The 25,292-nt window shown below is 53.3% G+C and overlaps 1 protein-coding gene across 3 annotated transcripts in view; it reads right to left on the bottom strand.

The window, feature by feature from the left end:
• Positions 1-25,292, bottom strand: part of PTPRA (protein tyrosine phosphatase receptor type A) — an 80,542-nt gene that overhangs the window by 24,132 nt on the left and 31,118 nt on the right. For 2 of the 3 annotated variants that reach the window (XM_082759188.1, XM_082759187.1), the window contains one exon: positions 19,070-19,141. In XM_082759188.1, the coding sequence (XP_082615314.1) occupies positions 19,070-19,102 (33 nt within the window). In that variant the 5' untranslated portion in view covers positions 19,103-19,141. Of the gene's footprint in view, positions 1-19,069; positions 19,142-22,719; positions 22,750-25,292 lie in introns of those variants that run through there. The other variant, XM_082759189.1, reaches the window with a different exon arrangement.

The following is a 25,292-nucleotide window of genomic DNA, read 5'->3' as shown; positions in this document are numbered from 1 at the left end:
CTTTGGGTACAGCCCATTCTGCGGGGTCGGGAGAACCTCCCAGCTGCGGGATGCTCCCGGTGGAGCATCCCCTTTGAAACAAAGGTGCGGGAGGGGATCGTTCCCTTAAAATCTCGTTAGGGAGGCTGAGCCCTGATTAAAAGGCACGCGCTCGGTCACGCAGCTCCGGCCGATGGTGCTTACCCCGTCCCGGGACCGCGGCGCAGGGAGCTGGGCGCAGCCCCCCGGGCTCAGAAAAGTGCAGAGGAAAGGTTAAAAAAAAAAAAAAAAAAAAAAAAAGAGGAATTTTACCTGCGGGGATGCGGCACCGGCGGAGCGGTTCGGCCCTGTTGCCACAGTAACCCTCCTGGTGCAGCCGAGATCGCTGATTATGAAACTCGAAAAATCAGAGGCTGCTAATTAGGGTGCGCCCCAGCGCCCAGCTGGCTCCGCGCGAGCGCCGCGACGCCGCCGAGCACGGGGAGTTGGCCGGCACCCGGGGGGCAGCCTGCCCAAAAAAAGAGCTTTGGGGGTAGTTTTACACCTTTCTGCGTCCCCACCCTGCAAGTTCAGCTCGTTTGTTTGCCGTTTAAACGGATGGATGAGACTCAGAGGAGCAGTCCTTACGTGCACGTGCACCCAGCTGTCCCTACAAGCAAGCAGGGTACCGGGGCGCATCACAAATCTCCAAAAAAATGCCTCAATGGGTATTTCCAGAGCTGCAAACCCAGAGAGATGCTGCTTTACCAGCTCAGCCCAACCAAACGCTGAGGTTTTGATGCCACAGAGCCAAAATTTGCCGTGCCCTGAGCTCACCAAGCCCCCTGCCCCGACCCAGCCGTGCCACAGCGGGTCCAGGTTGGAGCTCTGTGCCCCCCTGGCACTGACACAGGGGATTTGAGCTGAACGTTTTGGTCTCATTGGAGGCTTTGTTTCTGACCCTTTAATAGGCTTTTTTTTTACAGGAATTAGTCTTTTAATGCTGCGTGCCTGTGTACGTAGCATGGTAAACCCTTTTGGTGCAACCACGGAGAGAACATCTGCTTTTGTGGGCAATTAACAAACTTCCTGCCAATTTAGGGGCACGGCAGCGGGGCAGGAAGGCTGTCCCAAGAGGAGAGAGGTCCCGATGCTCACTCTGACACCTTTCTCCTGAAATAAATATCTTAGTATGGCCTTTGGAAATGTCCAAATGCATTTCCAGCACCTGGACAAGCACATCAGCACGGGCAGATATTCGAGGAGAGTTTTATGCTCACAGCCTAGCGTCAACAGGAATAATCTGTGTGCAGGTAATGCTTAAAAAACCCCAAATCCCACAAATTAGGAAACTACAAGCATCACAGAGGAGTATTCAGGCACACAGACCTGGGTGGGAGTGGGCTGGGATGGGCCCACGGTGACTTGGGCACATCAAAGCAGGGGGTTGTGGAGAGATTTTGCTCTTGCTAAAATAAGGTCTGAAAAGGCTGGAAACAGGTTCCAGCCTGGTGACCCGCAAAGAACACGCACAGCCTGAGAAAAATACCCCAAAAGGGCAAAAAAAAAAGCAGCCTGGGCGAGCCGGAGCTGTGGGGTTCATCCCGAGGACACCCTGGGGACCAGCCCAGCCTCCTCCCCTCTAGATGGAGCTCCAGGAGAAGCCTGAGGTCCCTTCCCAAAGCCAGTCCTGTTGTCCCCAAATTGCTCCCCGCTGACAACTTGGTGCTAAAAGGACTGGAAGGGGTGAAAGGCAGCAAATTGCCAGACCCGTTATCCTGTTATCCCCTCCTGCCACACTTGCCCTCGAGGACAAATCCTTTGCTCTTCGCTGGGCACTTCCCAGCCCCAAAACGATGCTCCGACACCCGGAGCAGTGGCTGCGGTTGGGTTTGATGGTGATAAGCAGCTGGAGATAAAGATGTCCTCCATCTTTATACAAAAATCCGAAATATTCCCCTTGCAAACACACCAATTCAGCGGGATTTCGGGCCGTACGTGCTCCGCGAGGGCTGCACCTCACTAAATTATCAAAGAGAAACTGTGAGCGGGCAGAGCTCGCTCACCGATGGCACAGATTTTTTGGGGGGGAGGCCACCCCAACGATGCCAAATTCGACTCGTTTCAGACCTATCGGGGCCGACAGAGAACGGCACCCGGGTTGTTTGGATTTCAACACAACAGCAACGTTTTGGACAGCAACAGAGACGTCCCCAGCTCTGTCCCGGCTTTGTGAACGGGCTCTGAAAAGCAGCGATCCCACAAAAGGGCCCGTCCCCAGCACCCCCCGGCCGGCAGCACAATGCACAGAAGGCTTTTCAGTCTCGCCCCTAAATACGAGGCTCCCCAAGCCAGGCGAGAGATGGTACAGATGCCCGCCAGCCTCTGTCGCTGCAGCAGCACAAGGCAAACCCTGTTGTTGGAGCCCGACCTCATATTTTTCTCGGCGGTGGCCAAACTGAAAGAATCCAGCTCGTTTTGCTCTGCCGACGAGCAGGGGCAAAGCTGGGGAGTTCCCTGTCTGTGTCAGACCAAACCTCTGGGCTTTTACAGGGTTTTCAGATCAGGTCTGCGTGTTTGGAGGGGGAAAAAGTCACAAACTGCTTGCGAGGCAGAGTTTCACAGACACCATTATTGCTTCCTCCCCATGCCCTGTATTACCTATAACCTTGCCTCTTCTCTGTCTACGGGCAAGAGGTTCGATGGATTTCAGGAAAAACACAGAAAAAAAGAAGACAAAGAAGAAGAAAAAGAAGAAGAAGATGAAGGAGAACACGAACACGAAGAAGACAAAGAAGACGAAGAAGACAAAGATGGAGAAGGAGAAGAAGAGGAAGAAGAAGGAGAAGAAGAAGAAGGTGACGAAGATGAAGAAGACAAGAAGATGAAGAATACAAAGATGAAGAAGATGAAGATGAAAGAGAAAGAAGAAAAAATAAGATGAGAAGAAAAAATAAGAAGAAGAAGAAGAAGAGGAAGAAGAAGAAGAAGAAGAAGAAGAAGAAGAAGAAGAAGAAGAAGAAGAAGAAGAAGTAGAAGAAAAAGTAGAAGAAAAAGAAGAAGAAAAAGAAAAAGAAGAAGAAAAAGAAGAAGAAGAAGAAGAAGAAGAAGAAGAAGAAGAAGAAGAAGAAGAAAAAGAGAAAGAGAAAGAAAAAGAAAAAGAAAAAGAAAAAGAAGAAGAAAAAGAAGAAGAAGAAGAAGAAGAAGAAGAAGAAGAAGAAGAAGAAGAAGAAAAAGAGAAAGAGAAAGAAAAAGAGAAAGAAAAAGAAAAAGAAAAAGAAAAAGAAAAAGAAAAAGAAAAAGAAAAAGAAAAAGAAAAAGAAAAAGAAAAAGAAAAAGGGAAGGTGTCGAGCAAACAGCAGGGCAGAGCTGGGAACTCTCCCTTCGCAGTGTGAGCTCACCAAGCAGCCGGGACGAAGCAGGCTTTGCTGGGCAAACCCCATCCCTGGCTGGGCAGATCATGGTGTCCCCGGAGATGCTGTGCCTGGGCGACAGGGAGAGAAGCCGAAGCCCTGTAAGAGAAGCAGCAGAGCTTTCGGCCGACCAGGACAACATTTCTGCATCTGATTGACTCCGCCAGATTAGAGGGTTGCTGTTCCCCCGGCAGGTTGAGCTCCTTGTGGGTGTGAGGCTGGAAGCAGCTGGGCCACGAAGGAGGAGGAGGAAGAGGAGAGGATCACGGGGAGATCCCAACCCTGACACCGTGTCCCGGACACCCCGCGGTGCCTTCGGCACAGGGCAGCCGTGCTCCTCCTCCCCACACCTCCGTATGCAGTGGCTGTAACGTGAAAACGAGAGGCTGGCCAACAAATCCATGCGCTGACCCCTTCCTCTCCCTCACCGTACAAATGTAAAGGGTTTTTCAGCGCCCTCCCAGCCTGCTGCCTGGTAGGATTTTCCCCAAATTGACGCTCATCTGCCCTTCACTCTGAAAATCAACGATTTATTGCGTGGCAGCCAGCCATGGCAGAGATCCGGGTGTGCATTTCAGGCCTGATCGCCCCAAAGGGGCACCAAACGTCCCCAGGGAGATCTCGGGGGTCTCAGCATCCTTGTTCTCCATCTTCTTGTCTCTTCTCGTGCCGTTTCTCCCCGTAGATCCCAGTGAGGTGCTGGCGGTGCTGTGATGTGAACAGAAGCCCTGGGACCAGTCTCCATCCTTGGAGGTCTTCGTAAGGTTCCTCGACACGGCCGTGGGCGACCTGCTTCACCAGGGGATGGACCAGACGGACCCAAAGGTCCTCAGCCAACGCGTGAATCCACGAATTTGCACCACCAAACCTTCGTTTTGCTTTTCTTTTATCCCCAAGACGACTCTTGGCAGCTCCATGAAGCAGAAGTTGGCCGTAGGGCTCAGTGGTGGGCTCCGGCACCACTTCCAGCTACTTTGGCTCTTCCCACTTAAGATTGGTGCTTGGAGCCCAAGCAGAGATGAGTCAAATCCATCCAACCCCAATAAATATCACCCTCAGGTACAGAAACACCAACCAACTTGGCACGAGGTCCCCATGGCTGGCCCTACCCGCTCCCACACCTTGTCTGTGGGTCCCACAAAGTCCTCCCAGCACCTTGGTGTAAAGCTTTTTTTTGCTTGCCTTCCATTTTAAAAGGCCCCCAAATCGTAAAAGAGCCTTGATGCGGGGCACAAAACCTGGGCTTTTGATAGCTTGGCAGATGGGTGATTGCCAGGGACCTTTTGCCACCCGATTTATGGAGGAAACCAGCACGGGGATCAAAGGTGGCTCCAGGCAGGAGCGGGGAGGGAGCTGAATTTGTAGGTACGGGGTTTTAGAGGGTCAAGGGGTCAGCTGCAAATTCCCTCCTGGCTCAAGCAGAGTTCCCAAACGCTCTGTGCCAGAGCCTCTGGCCGTGTAACCGGAGCAGAAGAGCCCAAGAAGCAGAGGAAGGAGGGGAAAAAAGATGTAAATGGGGCTCAACGAAAGCACCGAGCAACTAAATAAAAGGATGAGCTCCTCTTTCTGCTTCTGCTTAGCGTCACTGGGCTGGGCCACCCCCAAATACCCCTTTGTGTTTTACTGGAAAGTGAAAATTGAACTTAAATTCTTACCCCAGGAGTACTTTGGTTGCAGGAGATGAAGGCAGCTCCACTCCAGCAGCGAAGCAACCCCAACAAGGAGCTAAATCCCTGCTGCCCGTGGAAGGGGCTACCACAAGTGGCCTGTTTTCCCCTTCTTTTTACCAACGGGACTGGGAAATGCAAAGCATCTCTGGCACGTAGGTGCCCCGTGCCCACCAGCAACACCCGTGGTTCGGGTGGAAGAGCTCAGGCTTTCCGACACAACCTCTCACCCTCCCCGCACGTGGTTTTTGGAGCAAAACCCAGGTTGAGGCAGACAGAAACGCATTTTATTTGTTTTTTTTAATCGATCTTTCGTAGTGCTCTGATCCCGAACACTCCCTAACAGCCCCGGGAGGACAGGTCCCAGCCTGCTGCTCGCTCGCACGCCGAGGGGAGCAGGAACGCTCCCGGGATTTCGCAGCCCATGTTCAAAGCCATCTGTGCTCCTCGGGCCACGCCGCCCCAGCTGCTTGGAAGCAGGACTACTCCTCGTGTAATCCCGATGGCCTTGAGTCAGTTAAAGGCAGGGCCCAAGCTCTGTTTACCTTGGCTCGGCCTCGTTCCTCCTCTGGTTCCTCCCCGAGTAATGAGCATCCCGCCCGCAGAGAGATGAGGAACCTCCCCCCGTGACTCCTGGCTCTTTTGCCACCTGTACCCCAAACCTTGGCCATGCCCAACAGCTGGAGCTCGTTCGGTATCAGAAAATACTGGAGCTGTCAGAGAAGACCGAGATCCTTCTTTTCTGGCTGAGGATTAAGCTACTTCCAAAGACGAGCTCCAAGGTCACCCAGCGGTACTGGAGCCAAGAAAAGAGCCCCACGACTGTTTTAGAACCCATGCCAAATGAGCCCAGTGCATCAGACTGATGTTCAGGGAGCTGAAACACCTGCTATATATTATTTCAGAAAAAAAAAATCCTATTAGGGAAAAAAAAATGTTCCTTGCTACTGAAGAAACCCTCAGCCCTGCCCTCCAAAGCGCAGCGCACTGGCACGCTGCTGGCACAAGCCGAGCCCACGACTTGTCCAACTGACCCAGTTCTCACAAACGGAACAAAACCCTCTCGTTTTTGTTGAAAAAAAACAAAAAAAAAGCAGTGATTCGCATGAACCAAGGTACATTTTCTGCACCGTCCCCTCCTGACCCATTCAGGCGCGCGTCCCCGCGGGGGGGAGGAACCGCGTTACCCGCCATGGAAAAGCCTAAAATCACAAAGAGCTGGGATGAACTGACCCCTCTAAGCCAACCGGGGGCCAAGCTTTTATCTCCCCTTCATTGTTAAGCCACGCTGAAGCGGAATAATGGGACGACACGGGGCTATGCAAGGCTCTCCTGCAAAGCCCTGCCGGAGCAACTCCATTGTGCCCGCGCCGCCCGCGCTGGCTATTGTATCGAGCCACTGGTTTGGAAAGCCAGCAGCATTTCAGCCTCAGATATCGGTGTATTTATGATTTCTGTCCAATTACTGCTAGCTTCCGTCTCAGCAGAGGGAATTAGCCGTGGGGCTGGAGTTGGGAGCACAAAAGGCCGGTGGATGAGCGCTCCAGCTGTATTTTCTCGTCCTTCATCCAGTCTAGACTTAAAAGTCCCAGGACGCAGATGACTTCCGCTGCTCTGCCGCGGTATTAAAAAAGCAATAAAGGGAACAATAAAGCGTCACGATGTGTCTAAAATTAGCAGTTTACAAAACAATCCGGGTTTATAATACCCCGAGCACAATGAGGGCAGAGAGCGCAGGGGACGGCTGTTTTGAAGGATAAAAGGGAACCTCGCTCAAAACCTTTATCGGGCGAAGAAATCTATCTGCATTGTGTTTCGGTTCTGATACCAGCTGAAATAACTGCTGAAATAACTAGGAATTAGCTCAATTGAGGCAAGGCACCAGGACCACGCCGCCTTGCCCCAGCAATCGGTGCGACAGCTGCCCACGGGTATTTTTCTGCCGGGCTTTAGGTTCCCCTACGTTTTTGAGTGCTTTTCCCCTTTGCACGCTTTGGCTTGTCACACAGGAGAGCAGAAATGGATGGGTTGGTTTCCAGGTGTTCGTTGATCATATTCACGTTTTGGAGCTCGTGTAGCACCAAAGCTGGAACTGCTGGGGCTAATTTCGGAGGAAAACACCCCAGCCGCCCTTCTGTCCGTGTTATTGTTATTTTTAATAGGAATCCTAAACAGGGAGCAACGTTTCACACAAGGGTAGTCCCAGAAGAAATACTCCTCCCATCGCCTGAGGAGATTGAGGTGTCCTTTAGGGCAAGATTTAACCATCACGACGGACAGAAGGCATGCGGAAACCGCGCAGGACTGGGAATCACGCTCCTGCTGCCCCCGATAATTAGTGGAATTAAAGGAATTAAAGCCATTGGGGGATGAAATGGCTGTGAAGGAGAAAGGACCTTTCCTCCTGGAAAAGCAGCTCCCTTCCCGAGGAGAACAAGAGGATCCATCGGGTCTGCAAGGGGACGGACGTGCCCTGAGCGCGGATCCAAGCGAAATCCCCAGGGATTCTCGTGCAGGAGGACACCGGAGCTGGAAACGCCCCTGGTCTGCTTCCATTTCTCACACTCAGAGAGGGAAACACGAGCCCTGTCGCTCAGGACCAAATAAAGGTGGGCACTGCAGCTTGTACGGCCTCAGAAATAGCCACAGGGGCACCGGGGTGACACGCCGTGCGCACGCAGCCGTGCTTCGAGGACAAATATAACCGTGCCGTCAGCAACTGCAGGGCTGCTGACACTCCTCGGGCAGGTAATGAAAGATCTTTCTTCCGCTGAGGCTAAAATAAAAGCTTTCCTTGGCCAGGTTTTCCATATGACCTTCGCTGGGGTCAGCTAACCAAACGCTCTCCTGTGTTTTCCCTCCTCTGGGGCCTCCTGAAATTCCCAGTCCTCCTCCCTTGCAGACCTCTTTGCAGGAGGAAATGAAAACCACACGGCCTGGACACAGATAGGACCCATTAGACCATCTCATCCTACCCACCACGAAGACGTTTCCCTACAAGAAACTTCCCAAAGGCTCCAAGTCTTCCTTCGAAAGCCCAGGGCAGCGCCGTTTCCATCTTTCCTCGTGGGATGTTGCCCACAGCATCTCCCCGCCGGGCAGCCGTCCCCATTGGATTTTCCTTTTGAAAACTTCTTCCTTTTCAATTTGCAGCCCCCATCTCTCCCCTGCCCGTGTGCATTTATGAGCTACACTAATTAAACAGATTAATCCGAAAAAAAGGAATTGCAGTTTAGGAATAAATTAGCGTGCTTTCCTTTTATCCTCTACGCAAAGGACCAGCGTGTCAAACAAAGTCTCGAGCCTCTCTGACATCTTCCATTTCTAAATTGGTCCCACTGCTCATAATTACACCTCCCCTCTACCCAGACAAGTTCATTCGCTTCCCTTTCCCCCTCCTTTTTGGGGGAGAAAGGAGGGAGGCAGAGAAAAAAGGGGAAAGAGTGGGATCAGGGGAGAAAGGAGAGGGACCCGGCCCACCAGAGCAATCCAGGTGGTTACAACAGTCCCAGCACGTATGAAAATCGAGGCTCTGATGAATATTCCTGAGCCAGCTGTAGATGTAGGATCTGGGTTTATCAAATAATAACATCCCAAGGAAAGCCTCGATCCCGAAAGTCCACCGCGACGTGCCAGCGCCTTTCCTGCTCGATTTTAAATAGAAAATTACACAATTTTACACCCAGCTCTGCCCGTTGGGCTGCCCCTTGGTGGTACGAGCTGCTCCAAGTCACTTAAGATATTTTGGGGATTAATCAGAGTGGAAATTCTCGTATTTAACAAATAATTCCCCCGTTGGCCTAAGAGCCCCCCTGGTCTGGGCCGTTCAGGTGACACAAGAAGGGAAATAAATGGATATTTATGGTCAAGACTTTCTCAGCCTAGACTTTAGGGTTCCACCTCATTACAAACACCGACTTAAATGCAAGATCTCCATTTCTAGTGGAGGCTGGGAAGTGTAAAAAAGGGAGATTTGGGGGAAAGATGAAGGCAACGGGGCGGAATTGCCACGAAGAGCTCACCCACACCACTGGACGTGGTTTGACGCGCTAACATTTGGTCACCTTAATGCCTTCTCACCCCAAACATTTCACCTCTTAGTGTTTCTCCAAAGGAAAAACATCTTCCCGTCCAAAGATCTGGAAGTTACGGGGATGTTTTTGGTGTTCGGGGCAGGAATCCCCCTCGAGGGGGCCGGGCGTTGCGTTAGGGCTCTGCGCTCGCGTTAGCACCAAAGCTCGGGTCCCACCCTTGTGCAGCGTGGTTGAATATTTCCAAACGTGAATATTTCGGCCTCAGCGTGTCCACATCTCCTCCTTTCCTTTTCCAACAGCTTCTCCTGGAGGGGCAGGAGGCGATCAGCCGAGCTGCAGCGAGCGTGGCAAGAGCCTGGAGCTGCTGCAGCTGCTGGCCTGGCGCCAGGCTGGGCTTTTTGTGTTAAAAATGCACATTACGGAGGGCTGGAAGAATAAATATGTATTCTGAGAGCTCCAAGGCTTATTAACAGACTGCAATAAAGACAGGTGCTCCTCTCCTTCCCCTGGCTTTTTGGGAATCGTCGATGCCCGAAATCAGAATCGGCACCGGAGGCGTTTTTAGGGGAGGCGCAGGATGGGAAGGGCTGGCCCCTAGCCCTGTACGCCTTGTTTCAAAGCCTCCCAGGGAAAATAAAAAGCCTTAGAAAGGCCACGACCGCTGTCAGCGATGCGAATACCTCTGAAAAGGTATTCTGGAAACGGCCTGGCTGTTGGGAGAGGGAAAGCATTAGAGAAATGAAAGCGATTGAGGCGAAGCTGCCCGATTCTTCCCCTTCCCCGCACGCAGAAACCACCGGGCTGCTCCATCACGAGCAAACCACTCTGAATGCAGCTCGCTGCTCGGAACATCACCGAGGTCAAAAGCATGACCGAAAACAAGAAAAAAGGATTAACCAAATGGATGAGATAATCTGCGCAGCTATAATTCAGGCCTCAGATGTCCAAATAGCTGCACCGCGGGGCTCGAGCCAACCGCTAATTTACAGCGCTGCCGGGCAGGGGGGGGGAAATCCCACCCCCACAAGGCCAGCAATGCCTAATTGCTCCTTTCTGCATCTCTGACACCTTCCTCGGATGCCCTACAGCTGGTTCCAGCTCGCAGAAGGCTGTGGAGAGCCTGAGAAGTGGAGGGATGTCCTGGCGCTCTCGTGGGTCCCCGGTGCGAACCAAGAGGTGGTGGCTCAGACCACGGGGGCAGGAGGCCCTCAGAGCCCAATGTGATAAAAAGGGAAGGGATGGATGGGGTTTTGCAGTGTTTTTACAAGACCTGAAGTGCAGGCAGGAGCTTGCTGGGGTATTCAGAGACTTTATGGCACGGAGGTAACAGCATCACCGGCTGGTGGAGGTGGTGGCTTGCAGGAGGGGTCATTTCTTGGGGTCTGTGACCACGACCCCATCACCCTCGCACAAAAGCAGCATTAATCATCCTTTTTTTTGAAGGATCTGCTCAGCTCTCATCAAAATGGGGTCTAGGCCAGGAGTTAAATGTAGGACTGCCCACATTTTGCCTTCCATTTGATGGCACAGCCGTGCTTTGTGCAATATCCAACCGCTTTGGGAAAAGCATGCCCAGAACCCGATTTAAGGAAGAAACCAGAAGACCAGCACTGAGGCAAAAATCCACCAAAACTATTCAACGAGGCCTCTGTAATTTAACAGATCTGTATGTTTAATTCAAAGTTAAATCAAGGGGGAATCCCTTCCGACACCGGGTTGTGCAGGTGTCTATTGGGGACAGACGGAGCCAACCCCACCGTGGGTGCAGATCTCACCAGGCATAAGAAAATAAAACCATTTCGCTCACATTTCATGGCCAAGGCTGGGGTTTACGTACTGCCCGGCACAGATCTCGGGGAAAAAAAAGCCTGAAGGGGTGCACCAGGAGCCTGCTGGGCACAGTCCAGCTGCTTTCGTGATGGCACCGAACAGTGATGCTCAAAACAACCCCGGGATGGGGAGCAAAAGTGATGCTGAGCGTGCTGGTGACGACCTGCACCACATCACCCTCACGGCATTTTCGGTTAAGCAGTTGCTAAAGATGAATCATCGTCCCCAGCCAGCTGACAGCGCTCGAAAAGCACAGAAACGGGCACTTCAGTAACAGTAGAAAACTCTTAAACACCTGCCTGAGGGGTGAGCAAAGTAGTGGCTAGCAGTTAGAGTCTTCTTTTATTAAAGGGCAAATAAAATTGAGCCAGGAAGAAGATGTTTGGAAGCAGTTAACGCAGAAGAGAATGTGGGCTGCCCACCCAGCACCTTCTGCTGAGCACCTGGCTGATGGACGGGGATTTTTGGGGTGCTCGGGGAGTTTCTGTGCCTGTGGGCACCCGGCTGTGTGCCCCCTGAGCCAGGGATTTGTGCCAGGAGCTGGGGCATCGCTGCGACCCCACGGGCTGGCGGCTGAGCAGCAGATCCCTTTTTTGTGCTCGGTCCTCTGGGGAAACAAACCTTAAAGTGTATGTGAGCTCCTGTCCAACAGATCTCAGCCTCCTCACAGCTCTGCAGGAGGCAGAGCAGCACCAGCGACATCCCACGGGCACCTTCTGGCACCCGAGCACCCTGCCCTGCTCCCAGTTTTCTCAGAGGTGGTGACGGGTCGGTGAGCCAGCCCCGAGCGCGCGGTTGGTGCCCGCGCAGCTGAAGGCAGTGAGGCCTTGCAACGGCGGGCTCAGAACGGTTTTGCAACTGTAATTTCGGGCAAGGCTCAGCTGTGCCTTCACGGGGACACCTGCTGGGGGGCTGAACCCCTGAAGAGCTCCACGTGTGAACCCCGGCAGCTCCAGCCGTGCGCCCATCCGAAGCCAAGTGAAAGCATCCCGGTAATGCCACCCCTGCCCACCAGCACCAAGGGGTCTAGCCAGCCTCTCCTGGCCAACCCAACCCCATTTCTCAACTTCAGCCCTTCCTCGGGTCACCCTTCTTTCTGTCCCATCCCCAACCAGTTCCCTTTCCCCAGGCAGAGCCCACATCCCCTCCCCGTGCTGCTCCGCAGGGGCGAGCGGCGCGCGGCAGCGGGCGGTAACGAAACCCGAGCGGTTTGTGGCTGCAGAGCCCTTCCTGCTCCTGCCCCCCTGCACCTCAGCAGCTCAGCCAGCGGTTTAGGTGCTGTAATATCCACTCGTCTGGGGAGAAGCAGCAGCAGTTAATGCACAGAACTGGTTTTTCCCCAATACAAAGCCTTTTGCAGCAACTTGGGTGCCCCTCGGTTCCCTAGTGGCACCGTTTTGTTCGCTCACTTTGGTCACTTCTCCAACCCCCCCTGTAGGACTGAAAGCAGTCCACATTAACATTTTAGGGTGGCTTTTTTATTTTTGGTGTTTTTTCTTCATTTCTCTTTAAGGACAAGGTCCATTTCTGCTGGCAGACCTCCACCTCTTTGGCCTTGTGCTTCCTCAGAGCTCGGCACAAGGGCAGAGACGAGACCGCCTCCGGTATCTCCTAGGGGAGGTGCAGGCACAGCAGCACGCTGCACCTGCAGGGGACTTTGCAGTGGAGAAAGGGAAGAGCCACGCAGAAATCAAGCACGGTTTCAGAGTATAAATGCCATCCTAATGAAGAATTTTACCTCACAGAGCTCCTTCCCTCTCGCCAGCTCTCCAAGGAGCCCCCTGGCCTTGCTGAATTGCGCATCAAAGCGAATGCTCTTGCAGCAGCAAAAGCCCAGGGGTTGAAATATTTTTCTCCCCACATGCAGCAGGCTTCAGCCAGCATCCCACCCGCTCCCACAGGACACCAGAACCAACCCCGACCCAGGACAGAAGCACCTGGAGAGCAGGAGAGCGGGTGCACATCTCACAAATGCACCAGCCTTGACGGGTATCTACACGCTGCGTTCAAAAAGCAAGTCTGGGAGTCAAATTTGTGACTCAAACAGCAACAGTCCCCCAAAACCGAGCAGCACTTTAGCACTTTCCTCCCCCTCAGCCTCCAAATAATCCTTGCTCGAGCCATCAGGAATAATTTACCTCTTTCCACAGCGAGTGTGCCGCAGGTAGCAGCCGCCTGTCCTCGGTGGAGGTTGCTGTGACGCCTGGACCAGGCTCAGAGCAACTGGCTCTGCTTGTGAGACTGATACAGGTTTTTGTCTCAGAACCAGAGGATTTACGCATCAAAAGCTTGCCTGCCTCTCCCCACCTGCAGCAGCTTACCTGCTACCAGCTCCTGCTTCCCAAAAACCGCGTCTATCGCCGACCATCTCCGTGGAACATCACGGCACTGCGAATACACCGCTCCTCCAGGGGGTACCGCCTCCAGCCTGCCTCATTCCCCGTCTCCATCCTCATATAACGCCCCACAGTTATCTATTTGCCCTAAAAACGACTCGGTGTGAAAAGGGAACAGGTCCCCGAGCGAGCAGGGAGGAACCACGAGCAGCTCATGCCTGCGCGCGCTCTGAGTATGACAAAGCCACCCGACCACAGCCTGGAACTGCCAGAGCTCCACGTGCTGCTTGCCAAATTCCTGCAGCATATGTCATTTTGTTCTTTTTAATCACGGCAGAAGCCACAGAAGATTTAGACAGCGATGTGAAAGGAAAGGGCAGTGGTCAAGGGGGACGATGCCTCGTAAAAGGGGAAAATAGCAGTGATGGAGTGAGCCTGAGGATGGGGTTTCCAGCGTGTCGCTGCTGGAAAGACCTGGTAGGTTGCTATATTTACCTTTCAGCAGTGAATTTGGGGTATTTGGGCTACAAAACGCCTGGATGACATCATGAGAAATGCTCTGCAGTCAATGAGCCAGGTGAAGTTTGCCGTGGCGGTAGGCGCGGACCTGCTGAGCCGCATTGCTGACCCGCATTCAGCCCCGACGGATCGCTCAGCACTCCGTGAGCTTTGTGTCACGCCTTCAGGTCCCGGGGCAGGAAACTTGTGGGTGCGACTCCGTAATTTCACAGCCTTCAGCTTGCATAAGGCGGACCCGGGTGTTCTCATCGATCCCTCCGCCTTCGGTGTCCTCTCCGCGCGGTGCCGTGAGCAGGTTTGTCAGAAGGGTGCCCCGAATCTCTCACTAAACAGCCCAAAAAATAATTGCACTCATCTCTTCACCAACAAACCCAAAGGACAACTGGTTAAATTTCCTTTCCGTGCTGTTATTTACCAGGCTCTTCTGCCATCTAGTTTATCCCCGGGGTTTCCAAATCCCCCCCTGACGTTTGGCAGCCTCCTTTGCCCCGGGGAGAAAATGGTCACTCGGGGTTTCCTGCCGCAGACCTTTCATCTGCTCTGCTTCTTTGTTGGCTTTTTATCATCAGATAGCAGGGAGCTGGCTTGTTAACATCCCCCCGTGACGGTGGGACGGGGAAAAGGAACAGCATCAGCACCGAGGACGCCCTGGAAGAGCAGGAGCAGACAGAGGTGGCTTAAAACAAAGGAAACACGCAGCGCTCCATCCTTCAGAGGCACATCCCGGCCTCCCGCGATGACTAAGGAGTCCGAACGTCTTCCCTTCTGTGTTTTCACTTCCTTGACTTGTCATCTCCTCCCATTGTTCTCCCCAGGCTTAGATAAACTCCCTGCTGGCAAGGAGCGGGCGCTCACCTCTGTTACCCAACGCCGCGCACGCAGAGGAGCGCAGGTTTCGCTGGGGCGCAGTGAGAAAAAAGATCTGGTGTGAGCTGGGAAAGCAAACATTTGAATCACCTCGTATGTCCTCTGATGATTTGAAGGACATTTTCTTTGCAAGGAGACGCGGAGCAGCTCAGCCCTTTCACGGGACCAAAGGCAAGCAAAGCAGAGCTGTGTCTGAAGTCCCTGATGTGGAAAAAAAAAAAAAGATTCCTACAGATTCAGCTCCACCAGCATTAGGAATAAGTGTGATGTAATTAGCCTTGCTCGATCTCAGCACAGGCACAATGTTGAGGAAACCCTCAAAACCCAGCAAGCAAACACCACCAAGAAGCCGAGCACAGGATGCAGATGGCAGCTGCAAGCCTCCCGAAAGTTTGGGCTGTGGTTGCTACGCCCCGGTGCAGCTTCCCGTCCCACTCAGGTGCCAGGTACAGCAGTTGCTGCCAGCAGTTTTTCAAGACCGTGTTGCAAAAAAAAAAAATAAATAATCACCCGTTTCGAGATCTCTCTGCGCTGATCGTTATGCTGCAGGAGGAGTAAAGATGAGGTCTTCCCAAACACCTGCAAGGGGAAACCTGTTTGCAGAATGAGGCACCAGAAAAAAAAAACAAACCCTACTGGTGAGGGAGGAGGCGGCTGCCAGCAGTGAGACGGAGGGTGGAGGTGTTTGCTCCTACACAGCAGCTCCAGGTAGGGCCAGCAGGTCCCTGCACGCTTCCTGGTGGGGTTTCTGTACACGGTTGTCTCATCCAAGGCCTCAGTGCTGGCGACGTGTGCTCAGTGCTGATGGTTTATGAAATGGGTCCTCCGAACCTCGGGGTGGTTTTGGCACGAACAGGCCACGAGGTCAGCTCACATCGGCAAGGTGAGGTTTGAGGTGGAAGGTTGAAGTTTCATGGAGAAGAGGGCTGGTCCAAGTGCCTGCAGGACTCAGGAGCACAAGCAGCAGGGATCTGTAACTTCTGCTCTCGGGGCAACCTTGGTGGGTCTGAAGTGTCCCCCAGGAGTCAAGCTGCGCATCAGGAAAAGCCAAAATCTGAGAGCGGCCTTTAAAACTTTGACAAGGACTTCACCCACCAGCAGCGTTGATCAAAACTGCATCTTCTAAGATCAAAATCAATCTTCTAAGTGGGGTGAAAAGCCTTTCTCAGCTTGGCCACCATCCGACGCAGAAGCCACCAGGGTGAAGAGCTCTGCAGAAGAACCAAGGTCTTCCCGACCACCGGACGCATGGCGAAGGGACATGGTGCCAGGGTTGGGTCATCTCCTCCTTGCTTCTTCTGCAGTTTGCTCCAAGCTGAAGATGAAGTGATGGTACAAATGTGCCTTCCAAGGAGTTTACCTTTCAGGGCAGCTCCTGGAAATCTACTCGGTCCCCTCCGAGGGCAGCCGGTGCCTCCGCGCAGCCTCCCTGGCAGCAGCAGCGCTCCAACAACAAATTAAATTTCGAGTTAATATGGGAACGCATACCAGCGGAGCGAGCCAACCACAATTACCGACCATTATCTGCCAGGAAAGATCTTTCAGTTATTGTGGGTAGAGCCAAAAACATCAGCTCGGTGATCAGCACCGCTGGAGACGGCGAGAAGAAAACCACACGCGTTGAGTATCGCGCAACGCCCCGGGGCACGGCGCCTCGCTCCCCACCTCCCAAAGGACGCTGGCAACGCGGCTGGGAAAGGCTCAGGGAAGGACAGGGATGATCTGGAGGAGGTGAGCAGCTTCTGGTGGACTTTCTCGGAGGACTAAATGTGGTTTGAGGACCCCCACCCTCAACAAAACGTCGCAGCAGGCGCTCCGGTGTCGGTATGACTGTCGCCAACCCCCTTTTTGAGCAGCTCGCCGCTCAACCTGAACTTCTAACCCGCTCAAAAACCCCAGACAGCCCAGCTGTGTCTGCCGTAGAGAACCATTATTCATCACAGAACCATCTCGGTGGGAAAAGACCTTCGAGGTCTGCACGTCCAGCCTCCTGCTCTGGGTGCGCCGCGGCGCTCTTCCCAACCCAATGCCGTAGGCGCGAGCGCTGGGACCAGGTGTGCAACGCCAGCCTCATCTCCCACACCTCTGACATACTGAATTGGTCTCCAAAACGAAGAGATTCCCCTTTTTCCCCTACCAAAACCAGTTTTTGAGGAAATAAGTACATTCTAGACAAGGCCTTTTAGAACAACAGCCCAACGTGTTCATCTGTTCTACGGTCTACTTGCCCACTGCCTAGAAAAATAGAGGATTATCAGCTAATTATTTCATACCAGCAAGTTTAGTCAAATTTTAAGTGATGATGATGGGTTTAGCATCCATTCAGAATTCTGAGCTAAAATGCTAAGCCAACCTCTTTACGAGAAGCCTGCTTTTAAGCCACCCAAGCTTCGAGTGATCCTCTCGCAGCTCTTCCTATTCCTCCGAGACGGCGTAATTTGCAATATTGGATAATTCCAGGCTGCAAGCCTGAAGGTTTCTTCGAAACGTCAGCTTCTCGCTCTTTGAAGACAGACTGATGGCACTGGAGCTAATTTGCTTAATTAGTAATTTACAGGAAGATCTCTCCAAGAGAACGTAAAACCCTTCAGACGGAACGCTCTAAGTGCAAAACCAAGAGACCATAATGGGTGTTTACGCCCATCTTTCACAAATTTGGGGCTGTAGTTCCTGTTGTTGATGGACTTATTCCTCCCAGCCACGGAGCTGAACCCCACAAAGGTCAAACACAACTGTCCCAGGCTCTCCCTATAACCGGGAGAGTGTTTTTCCCAAAATCACGCCAAGATGGAAAATCCTGATGAGATGCAGAGAAAATGAGCATGGACATCAGGACGCTGTCACACGGCCCCGTGCGCCCCAGATGGAAGGAGTTTTCCCCAAATTTCAGCAGCTTTGTGCTGTCTCCCGGGCGCACAAACCTTGCAAAACACCCATGGGTGTTCGCGGAGCGCGGGGAGAAGGCTCGCCCAGATGTTCGTTTTGTAAGAAATGATAATTCATGCAAATCCCTGCTCCGAGCACACTCCACAGCCGCGCATCTTATCGCAAGCCAAACAAAAAGCACAGATAGATACGTTTGAGACCCGTAAGCCTGCGTGAAAAGAATTTGCTCTTGTTACGGCTTGAATTTCCCCCTCTCCCTGCCGGTAAGCTCTCCAGCACCGCCAAACCCCGAGCAAACCACTAATTCCAGGGGTGCTAAAAGGAAACGTAAACCCCAACCGCGACGTAAAGCAACGCCTGTGGTAGAGGGCCAGAGATATATGGAGAGATAACGCAACCCACACTCACTCAAGAGACTTTCTTAAACATTTACAGCCCCCCAAAAAAGTGAGAATAAAATCCTGCCCGTGGCATTCGTCCCATCCGGGCTCTCAAGCATCTCCCCAAACGTTGCTGGGTTTGGGGTGTTTGCCACCCCGGTGGGAACTCGGAGCCTGGAACCTTTCCAAGCTGCTCAACCCAAATGTTTTAAGAGCTCAGGTGTACGTGGAGGGTCCCAAAGTGTTAGGTACAGTCAGGTGGCTTGTGGAGAGCCAGCTAAAGGGGTGTCCCCATGGTGCAGACACCCCAAAATGCAGAGGGAACGGAGGAGCTGTGGGCACCCACACGAGCCCTGGGGCAGAAAACCCATAGCAGGAGCCAGGGGAGCTGTCATGGACACCCATCCATCACCTCTGAAGCACCAAAAATCCCTTCCTCCAGCTCCTGAAGACCCTCCCATGACTTTTTTTTTTATCCATTGCAAAGTTCTGCTCCCATTTAGGTGCCAAAACAGTGCCCTCCAGCTCCCCGATGCGCTCCGCAGCCAGCCTCAGCAAGGCCAGACCCCAGGTTCTCGAGCAGGGATCGCCAAAACTGCTTCTTTTTAGCTCTGTGCACACTTGGGTTTTCTTTCCCAGTGTTGTGCAACAGCTCGGTGCTTTTCACAGCAGGGATTTTCCTCCGTTTCATTCATCAAGAACCGAGTACTCCCTTACGGCACCTGGAGCTGGACCAGCTTTCCACAGAAGCTGGAGCGGGTGAAAATAAACTAATAAAATATATTTTTAGGTTATTTTTTGGGGGGGGGGGGGATATGGCAAGCTAGAACCTGGATTCCAACTCAACCACGAGGCTTCAGCAGAACAAAAAAATCCCTGTGCTGAGCGCTCTCAAACGGGAGTCGTGCCCCTTGCAGCCCGACGCCAACAGAGCCCGCATTATCCTTTGGGGGAGGAAGTCGGATTTTTTTTCCACTTAGCCACGTTCCCAGGTAATTCTTAAATAAGATTTCCCTTCCCCTGTGTTTAAAGGGACAAGGAGGTAATGCCTTAATGCCCCTCCGTACTGTGTACCCAACCCTAAAACAGCTCGGAGCGGTCTGCTGCCGGCGAGCCGGGATTTATTTCGAGGAGAGGGCAAATTCCGAGAGGCCAAAATTCGCAGAGCTTCTCCCCTACCTTAATTATCGTCAGTAAATCGTCCACCTGCATGTCATTAGGAGCCCATAAAGGTTCTTCCAGCGGTGCCCCCTGCAAATGAACCAAGAAAAAAAAGAGCTTTTAAACCCCAAACCAGCAGAATTTCCACTGCGAGGCAATTCCGCGATGTTTTAATCTACAAGCAAAACGCTCATTTTTGTTATTGAGACAGGCTTGGGGGCAGAAGGAATGAAAAATGAGCATTTTGAAAACCACAGCTAGAAAAAGGAGAGAGATCGTGTTCGTGGTGCCATAGGAGTGTGCCTTCACCCAGGGCAGCAGGGATACGTGCCGAAGCGGTTCCGTATTTGTTCATTTTTCCCACCCCAAGCACGGAGGCCACCAAACCCCAAATCCATCCCCAAGGCTTGTGACAACCCCACGCCGTGGCATTTCCAGCTTTAGGAAGCGGGGCCGGGACAAAAGCTGCAGCCCCCTGAGGTTATCAGCATCATCTGGGGGCTGAAAGGGAATGGGCGAAGCTGTTTTGCAAAAAAAAAAAATTTTTTGCAAAGTTTGGAGCGTGACGCACGGGGCGGGCGCTCCCATCGCCTTCCAGGAGGAAGCTGACATGGTGCTGCAGGAAAAACCTTCACCGGGAGGTAGGAATTAAAAAAAAAAATCAAATGCAAAGACAGAACGAAAGCTGAAGTGAGGTGGTTGTAAAGCTGGAGCAGCAGAAGGGGATTCCTGATGGGCACCTGGCTCCTTCCGATGGGCTGGGAGCTCAGGGGGGACCTGCACAAACACCTCCTCGTGGTACAAACAGGAGAATATCGATGGCAAAAAGGCAAATGCATGACAGCCCACCTCGAGAACAGCACCATTAGCTCCTGTAATGGTTATCTGTATGTGTCAGGGTTAGCGTGTGTGTTATTCCTGTGTACATTTGGATGGAGACAATTCAAGCAGGTGAACCCGTTCTCTGCTAGGGCGCATCAACCAACAGCCAAGAAGATACTACGATTTAGGAAGGAGCTTCCATTTTCTACGGCCAAAATTCAGTTTTCCAGTTCCCAGAGCACCAGGAAACCCAACAATGATGGGGTCCAAGCATTTCTGGAGAACACAGCAACACAAAGCTCGAGGAGGAGCTTCACCTACAAGAGAGACCCCAGGACTCAGCAGCCAAACATCTCCCAGCCAACACTGACTTCAAGATCCCTCTGCACACCTTGCAAGCAATGAGGACAGGTGAAAGAAAAGTTTACTGCGTGCTCTCCTATTTTAGGTTCACTGGAAGGAAGTTTTATTGCTAAGAAGCCAGGCAAACTGGCCTCGTGTTTCTCGAAATGCACACGTAGGAGAGGAAGAGCTGAGGGGTTTGCAAGCTCGCTGCAGCTCCATCCACGTGGAAATGAGAACTACAAGCTCAGGAACCAGGAGGGCAGCTATCGAAGAGCCACGTTAACGAAGTGCTTTGGGGACTGCAGCACATGGTGGGGCTCGAGACAACCCCACTGGGTTTGTCAGTCCAGGACGAAACGCTGAAACGCTCGAGATCCGCTCCCCGCTCATCCGGGGCTGACAAAGGTGGCTTACGGATCTCAGGCTGCTTATTAAAATAATTAAGGGAGCGGTAAGACAGGTATTAGTTGGCTAGACAGAGCAAATCCCACCGCCGGGGTAATCCACCTGCAAGCCAAGTGTTTCCAGGGAAATCGGAGCTGCCCCTAATCCCTACGGATCCCGGTGCAGGGAGCTTTCATCCTCCTGCCTCCCGCCGTGAGTTCTTCCTGCCGCTCGCCCCTTCGTGCTGCCAGGGTTTCGGGGGCAAACCGACATGGGAATGAACGTTTTGGCAAAAAAAAAACAAATTTTGGATGCTTCAGACGTAGCGTGGTGTGGGCAGCTTTGCGCTCGGGTTGACGGCAGAGCCGCTTCTCTCCACGCGTGGTTTAATCAACGCACATAAATCAGGGCAATCTGGGCGTAAATCAGGTGTGGTTACGCTGGTTTTGATGCGCCGAGCGTGTCTGCAACTTGCCATTTCCCCAAAAAAGGGGCAGGAGACCTGCAGGGATCGCTGGCACTGCCTGAAGCCTGAATTCCCCTTCCTACAGATCTCCCCTGAGCCCCCACCGGCTGATTTATGGATGGAGACGGGGAGGCTGCCCAAAAAATGAACCATCGGGGTGCAAACACCGACGTGCAAGGAAAATAATAAAGGGTAGGAGGCTCAAACCCGCGGTGCTTTAATTATCTGACCTGCCCCAGAGGAGCAAGGCATCCCCAGCAGGATGGGAGCTGCCCAGGGTGGCTCTGCTCCTGCCCGGCCGGCACCAGGGCAGCTCCTCAGCTCCTTCCATGTCCCTGCCAGAATCTCTTGCCAATTCAGTAGCCAAATGGGATGGTTACGAGGAAAAATCCTACGTGGGGGACTCGGGCTTGCTCTTACTTCAGAGGGAACCCGAGCTTGGGCTGTTCTCCGGGATGCAGCCAGGAGCGTTTCCTCTGACAGTCGTGCTGGCGCTCTGCCTGGCTACAGAACACGCTGCAGAAGAGCCCCGAGCACTGACCCGCTGCTAGAAGTGCTTAAAAAATACCAAATGCTGAATTTTCAGAGAATAACGGGGCCTAAACACCAAAGCAGCAAAGGAAGGGAAGCCCGAGTGAAAGGTTTTTAAAGGCTTTCAGCCTCGGCGTTCCTGCACTATCACATCCCTTCGCCGCTTTGATGGGATAAATATCAGAGGATGGTTTTGGAGCACCCAGCAGCTGAACGTCCAAGGTACAGAGGCAGGGCACAGCCCCGAGACCCCGCAGGCTGCAAATGTGACAAAATCCCACGGAGACACCCGGAGGAGCAGTGATCAGAGCCACAAATGCTGCTTGCATCCAGGCGCAGCGAGCAAACCCCAACCGACCCGCGGCAAAGGAAGCAGGAGCAGCAACGGGTTATTGTGGGGATGCAAAAACGAGGGCTGCCTCAGAGGGGGGAAATCCTAAAAGGACAGGGATGTGGCAGGCTGGAACTGGGGCTTTTTTTTATTATTTTTTCCCCATCTTTACTCATCTCTGCCTCTCCACGCAGTGCTACGGCTCCTGGCACGGTCCAGCAGCAGCACCCTGACCGCTGGAGCTTCCCAAACCCCCCAGACACAAAATCCCTTGGCACAGCAGCAGTGTCAGGCACTCGGACAGCTCTTCTCCCCACCCCTGGGTGACAATCAGCTTGGGTTTGCCCCCAGCACGTTAGCTCGGGATGGCAGCTGAGCTGAAGATCCATGCTAAAGGGTTTGCCCGGAGACTTTCCAAAACAAATCGGTGCAAAAAAGGCAAACACAAAACAGGCGCTGCCCGCACCATCAGCTGGGAGCTGCTCGGAGAGGAATACAGTAAGATTTCAAAAGCCAGGTCCGATAAAATGATTCCTCAGAGCCCCTTAGAGCATAAAACAAGCTGGGTTTTGTTTCCATCATGAACAATTTCTTTAATTGCTTCTAAAGGAGCCCAACCTGGAGACCTGGGGCCAGCCCCTGCCAGGGCTGAGCTCCCGGCCCCCCTCTGCCGCCACCCCAACCCGCCACGGCAATGCCTGCCAAACAATTGCTGCCCTTTCTGGTAAAAATAATAATAATAATGATAAAAAAACACAACAGACAACCCCCCAGCAGGTATTTCTGTACCTGGACACCTGCATGTTTCCCGTGCAGGAGCTGGAACCGCGCAGGCACGACCGCAGCGAGCGCCGGGACTCCTCGCGGCTCTGCCTGGTGATTTTTCTCCTTCCAGCCGAGCACAAAGCATGGCAGAGCCGAACGAGCGATGGGGAGGGAAGGGAAGAAAGCGCCTGGCTGCCTCCCCGACGCCCCAACGAGCTGGCAGCTGGCGGGAGGTAAATCTTTAAATCTTTACCACGCTTCCAAGCACAGCAGCCGCCGCGCAGCCGCCTTCGCTTGGGTGCCAGCCCTGCCGTCCGTCCCCCCCCTGGTATTTCATCTCCACCCAGCTGTCCTCACCCGCCCTAGGGCTTCCCTCCCCCAGCAAGCCCTTAATAAACCTCTCCAAAAATCGCTTTTTTGGGTACTTTTCCTGGAGCCACGCTCGCTGTGGGTGCATCCCACCTGGAATTAAGAAGGGGCAAACAGCGAGCTCTGACCGAACACCTTAACCCAGCGGCTGGCACCCAGAATTATATGGAAGGGGCACCCAAACTTCTGGGCGAGGGTTTTGTTTGAGCCATTCGGCTCGCCGCCACACACCTGATAAGAGGCTGCAGCACCGCCACACCCCGAGATAAAGCCCCAGGGCTCGAGCCTCCAAATCTCCATTCCGCGCCCTGAGCGAGGGAGGGGGGAACAAATACCTGAAGCAAAGGCTCTGTGCCTAACGAGACCGTTTCCAATATTCTGGGCAAAGATTCCTGTTTTCCTTTCCTCGCCAGACCTGCGTGTGGACGCCGAAATGGTGCCCTCGTGTTTGCTCAGCCCCGTTTCGTTGCCTCCCGGCACCGCTCCTACGGACGCTGCCCGGCTCCGATGCCCAGCGCAGCAGCACACAGCGGGCCCCTCCTGCTGCTGGCCAAATTCCGACCTCGTTCCTTCTCAGGGATTTTGGTAAACGCCAGGAGAGCCTCCAGGAGACCCAGCAAAGCTTTAGGAAAAGGGTATTGTCTATAAATTGAAGCAATGTGGCTGAGGGGGGGGGGAAAACCAAAGGCACCACAGGGGTGGCCACGGACCCCGGGGGCCAGGTGCCAGGGAGATGGCCCAGCCATAAAAGAGAGGTGCTAGCACCCAGTTTGGGTACTGGCAGATACACAGATGAGCTGTGACCCTACCCGAACACATTTTGGGGCGGCACGGTGCCCCTGAGCTCTGTGCCACGGGTGTTAGGGCTGATGAGAGCCTCGCGCAGAGGGCAACGCGCAGCGCAGCCGCCGAGCTCTCGTTTCTAGCTCAAACGTTTGCAACCTTTTAATTCCTCTTCCTCTTGAGAGCTCCTTAACGAACGTAAATACTTAGGAAGGAAAAATAAAAACGCACGTGACTCGGTCAGCTCCCTGTGCATGGCTCCTGCCCGTGGCTCCGTGCTGGTTCCCTTTCCAGGAAGGTTTTGGAGCGCATGAGCTCGCCGAACCGATGGCTGTGCCTCTCACCCCTCAATTCCCCAAATGTTTTGGAGGAAAATCCCACGGCCCCAGCTGGCTGTTTCCCTGCCAGCTCTCGAATTCAGGGATTCCTGTTCCTGACGAAGCGAGAACGTGGGCTGCTCCTGCCACACACACACCGGGCTGACACGGCCAAGGCTGCAGCGTCGCTCCCAAATCCCCGGCGCCACGACGGAAACCTGCCCTGCAAAAAGTCTGTGGCTTTACAGGGTCCAGGAGCCAGCAAATTCGAGCATTTCTAAAGGTTCCCCTCCTAAAACATCCCCGTCCTTTCGTCAAAGCCCACCCCACAGACTGCCACACAGAGGCACAGCCGCTGGAGTGCGCGTTTTCGGCAGGTCCCTGCGGCCCCGCAGCTCGCCCGGCGGCGCTTTCAGCCCTTCCCGTGATTTCCTGCAGCCTCTCGCACGCAGGGAGCGGGGCAGGGAAGCCGAGCGGCCTTTCAGGAAGCCGCCTGGAGAAAGAAAACTCCAGCCAGATTTCTAAAAATGGGTATAAGCTGCCATAGGATGTGCTTCGTCCCTCGGTGCAGACGGGTTGCTGAGCCTCGGCTATAAATACGGCGTTGGCGCGGCCGGGACGTTGCGCTGCCCTCCTTTGGGTCACAAGTTCAGAGCTTGGGGAAAAGCTGCTCTGAAAACAAGGGCTCCTTTAGGGCTGTTGTAAATGCCCGAGTTCCCCAGCACCTTTTTATGCTGGGAGAAGGGTTTCACATGGCATCTTTTATCCCCGTTATCGGTGCTGATTGGGGTCCCCCCTTAGCACCTCCGTGGCATCCCGCTCCCATCGAATGACGGACGGATCCCTCAGCAGATTGTGGTGGTGCAGAGCAAAGGTTGGAGAGAAAGGCAAGCTGGAACAGTGAAAAAAAAAAAATTAAGCCACAGCAGCCGAGGCCAAAGGAAGCAGGGTTTCCACTCCTGGCACTCGCACCCTACAATTTCGGGGCGTTAAGGGAAGATTTCCACCTCCGGGCTTGACCATCGGGCTCCAGTTTTAGAGCCACTGTCAAAATAAACTGTGGTTTTTGAGTGCATCCGCCAGCTTTTTATAGGACAAGGAACCATCACCAGTTGGTTTTGCTGGCGT

This window comes from Aythya marila, assembly GCF_965140915.1.
Source record: "Aythya marila genome assembly, chromosome: 4".
NCBI lineage: Eukaryota > Metazoa > Chordata > Aves > Anseriformes > Anatidae > Aythya > Aythya marila.
The sequence above is the reverse complement of the archived record's forward strand: the minus strand, read 5'-3'. Positions and strand labels throughout refer to the sequence as shown.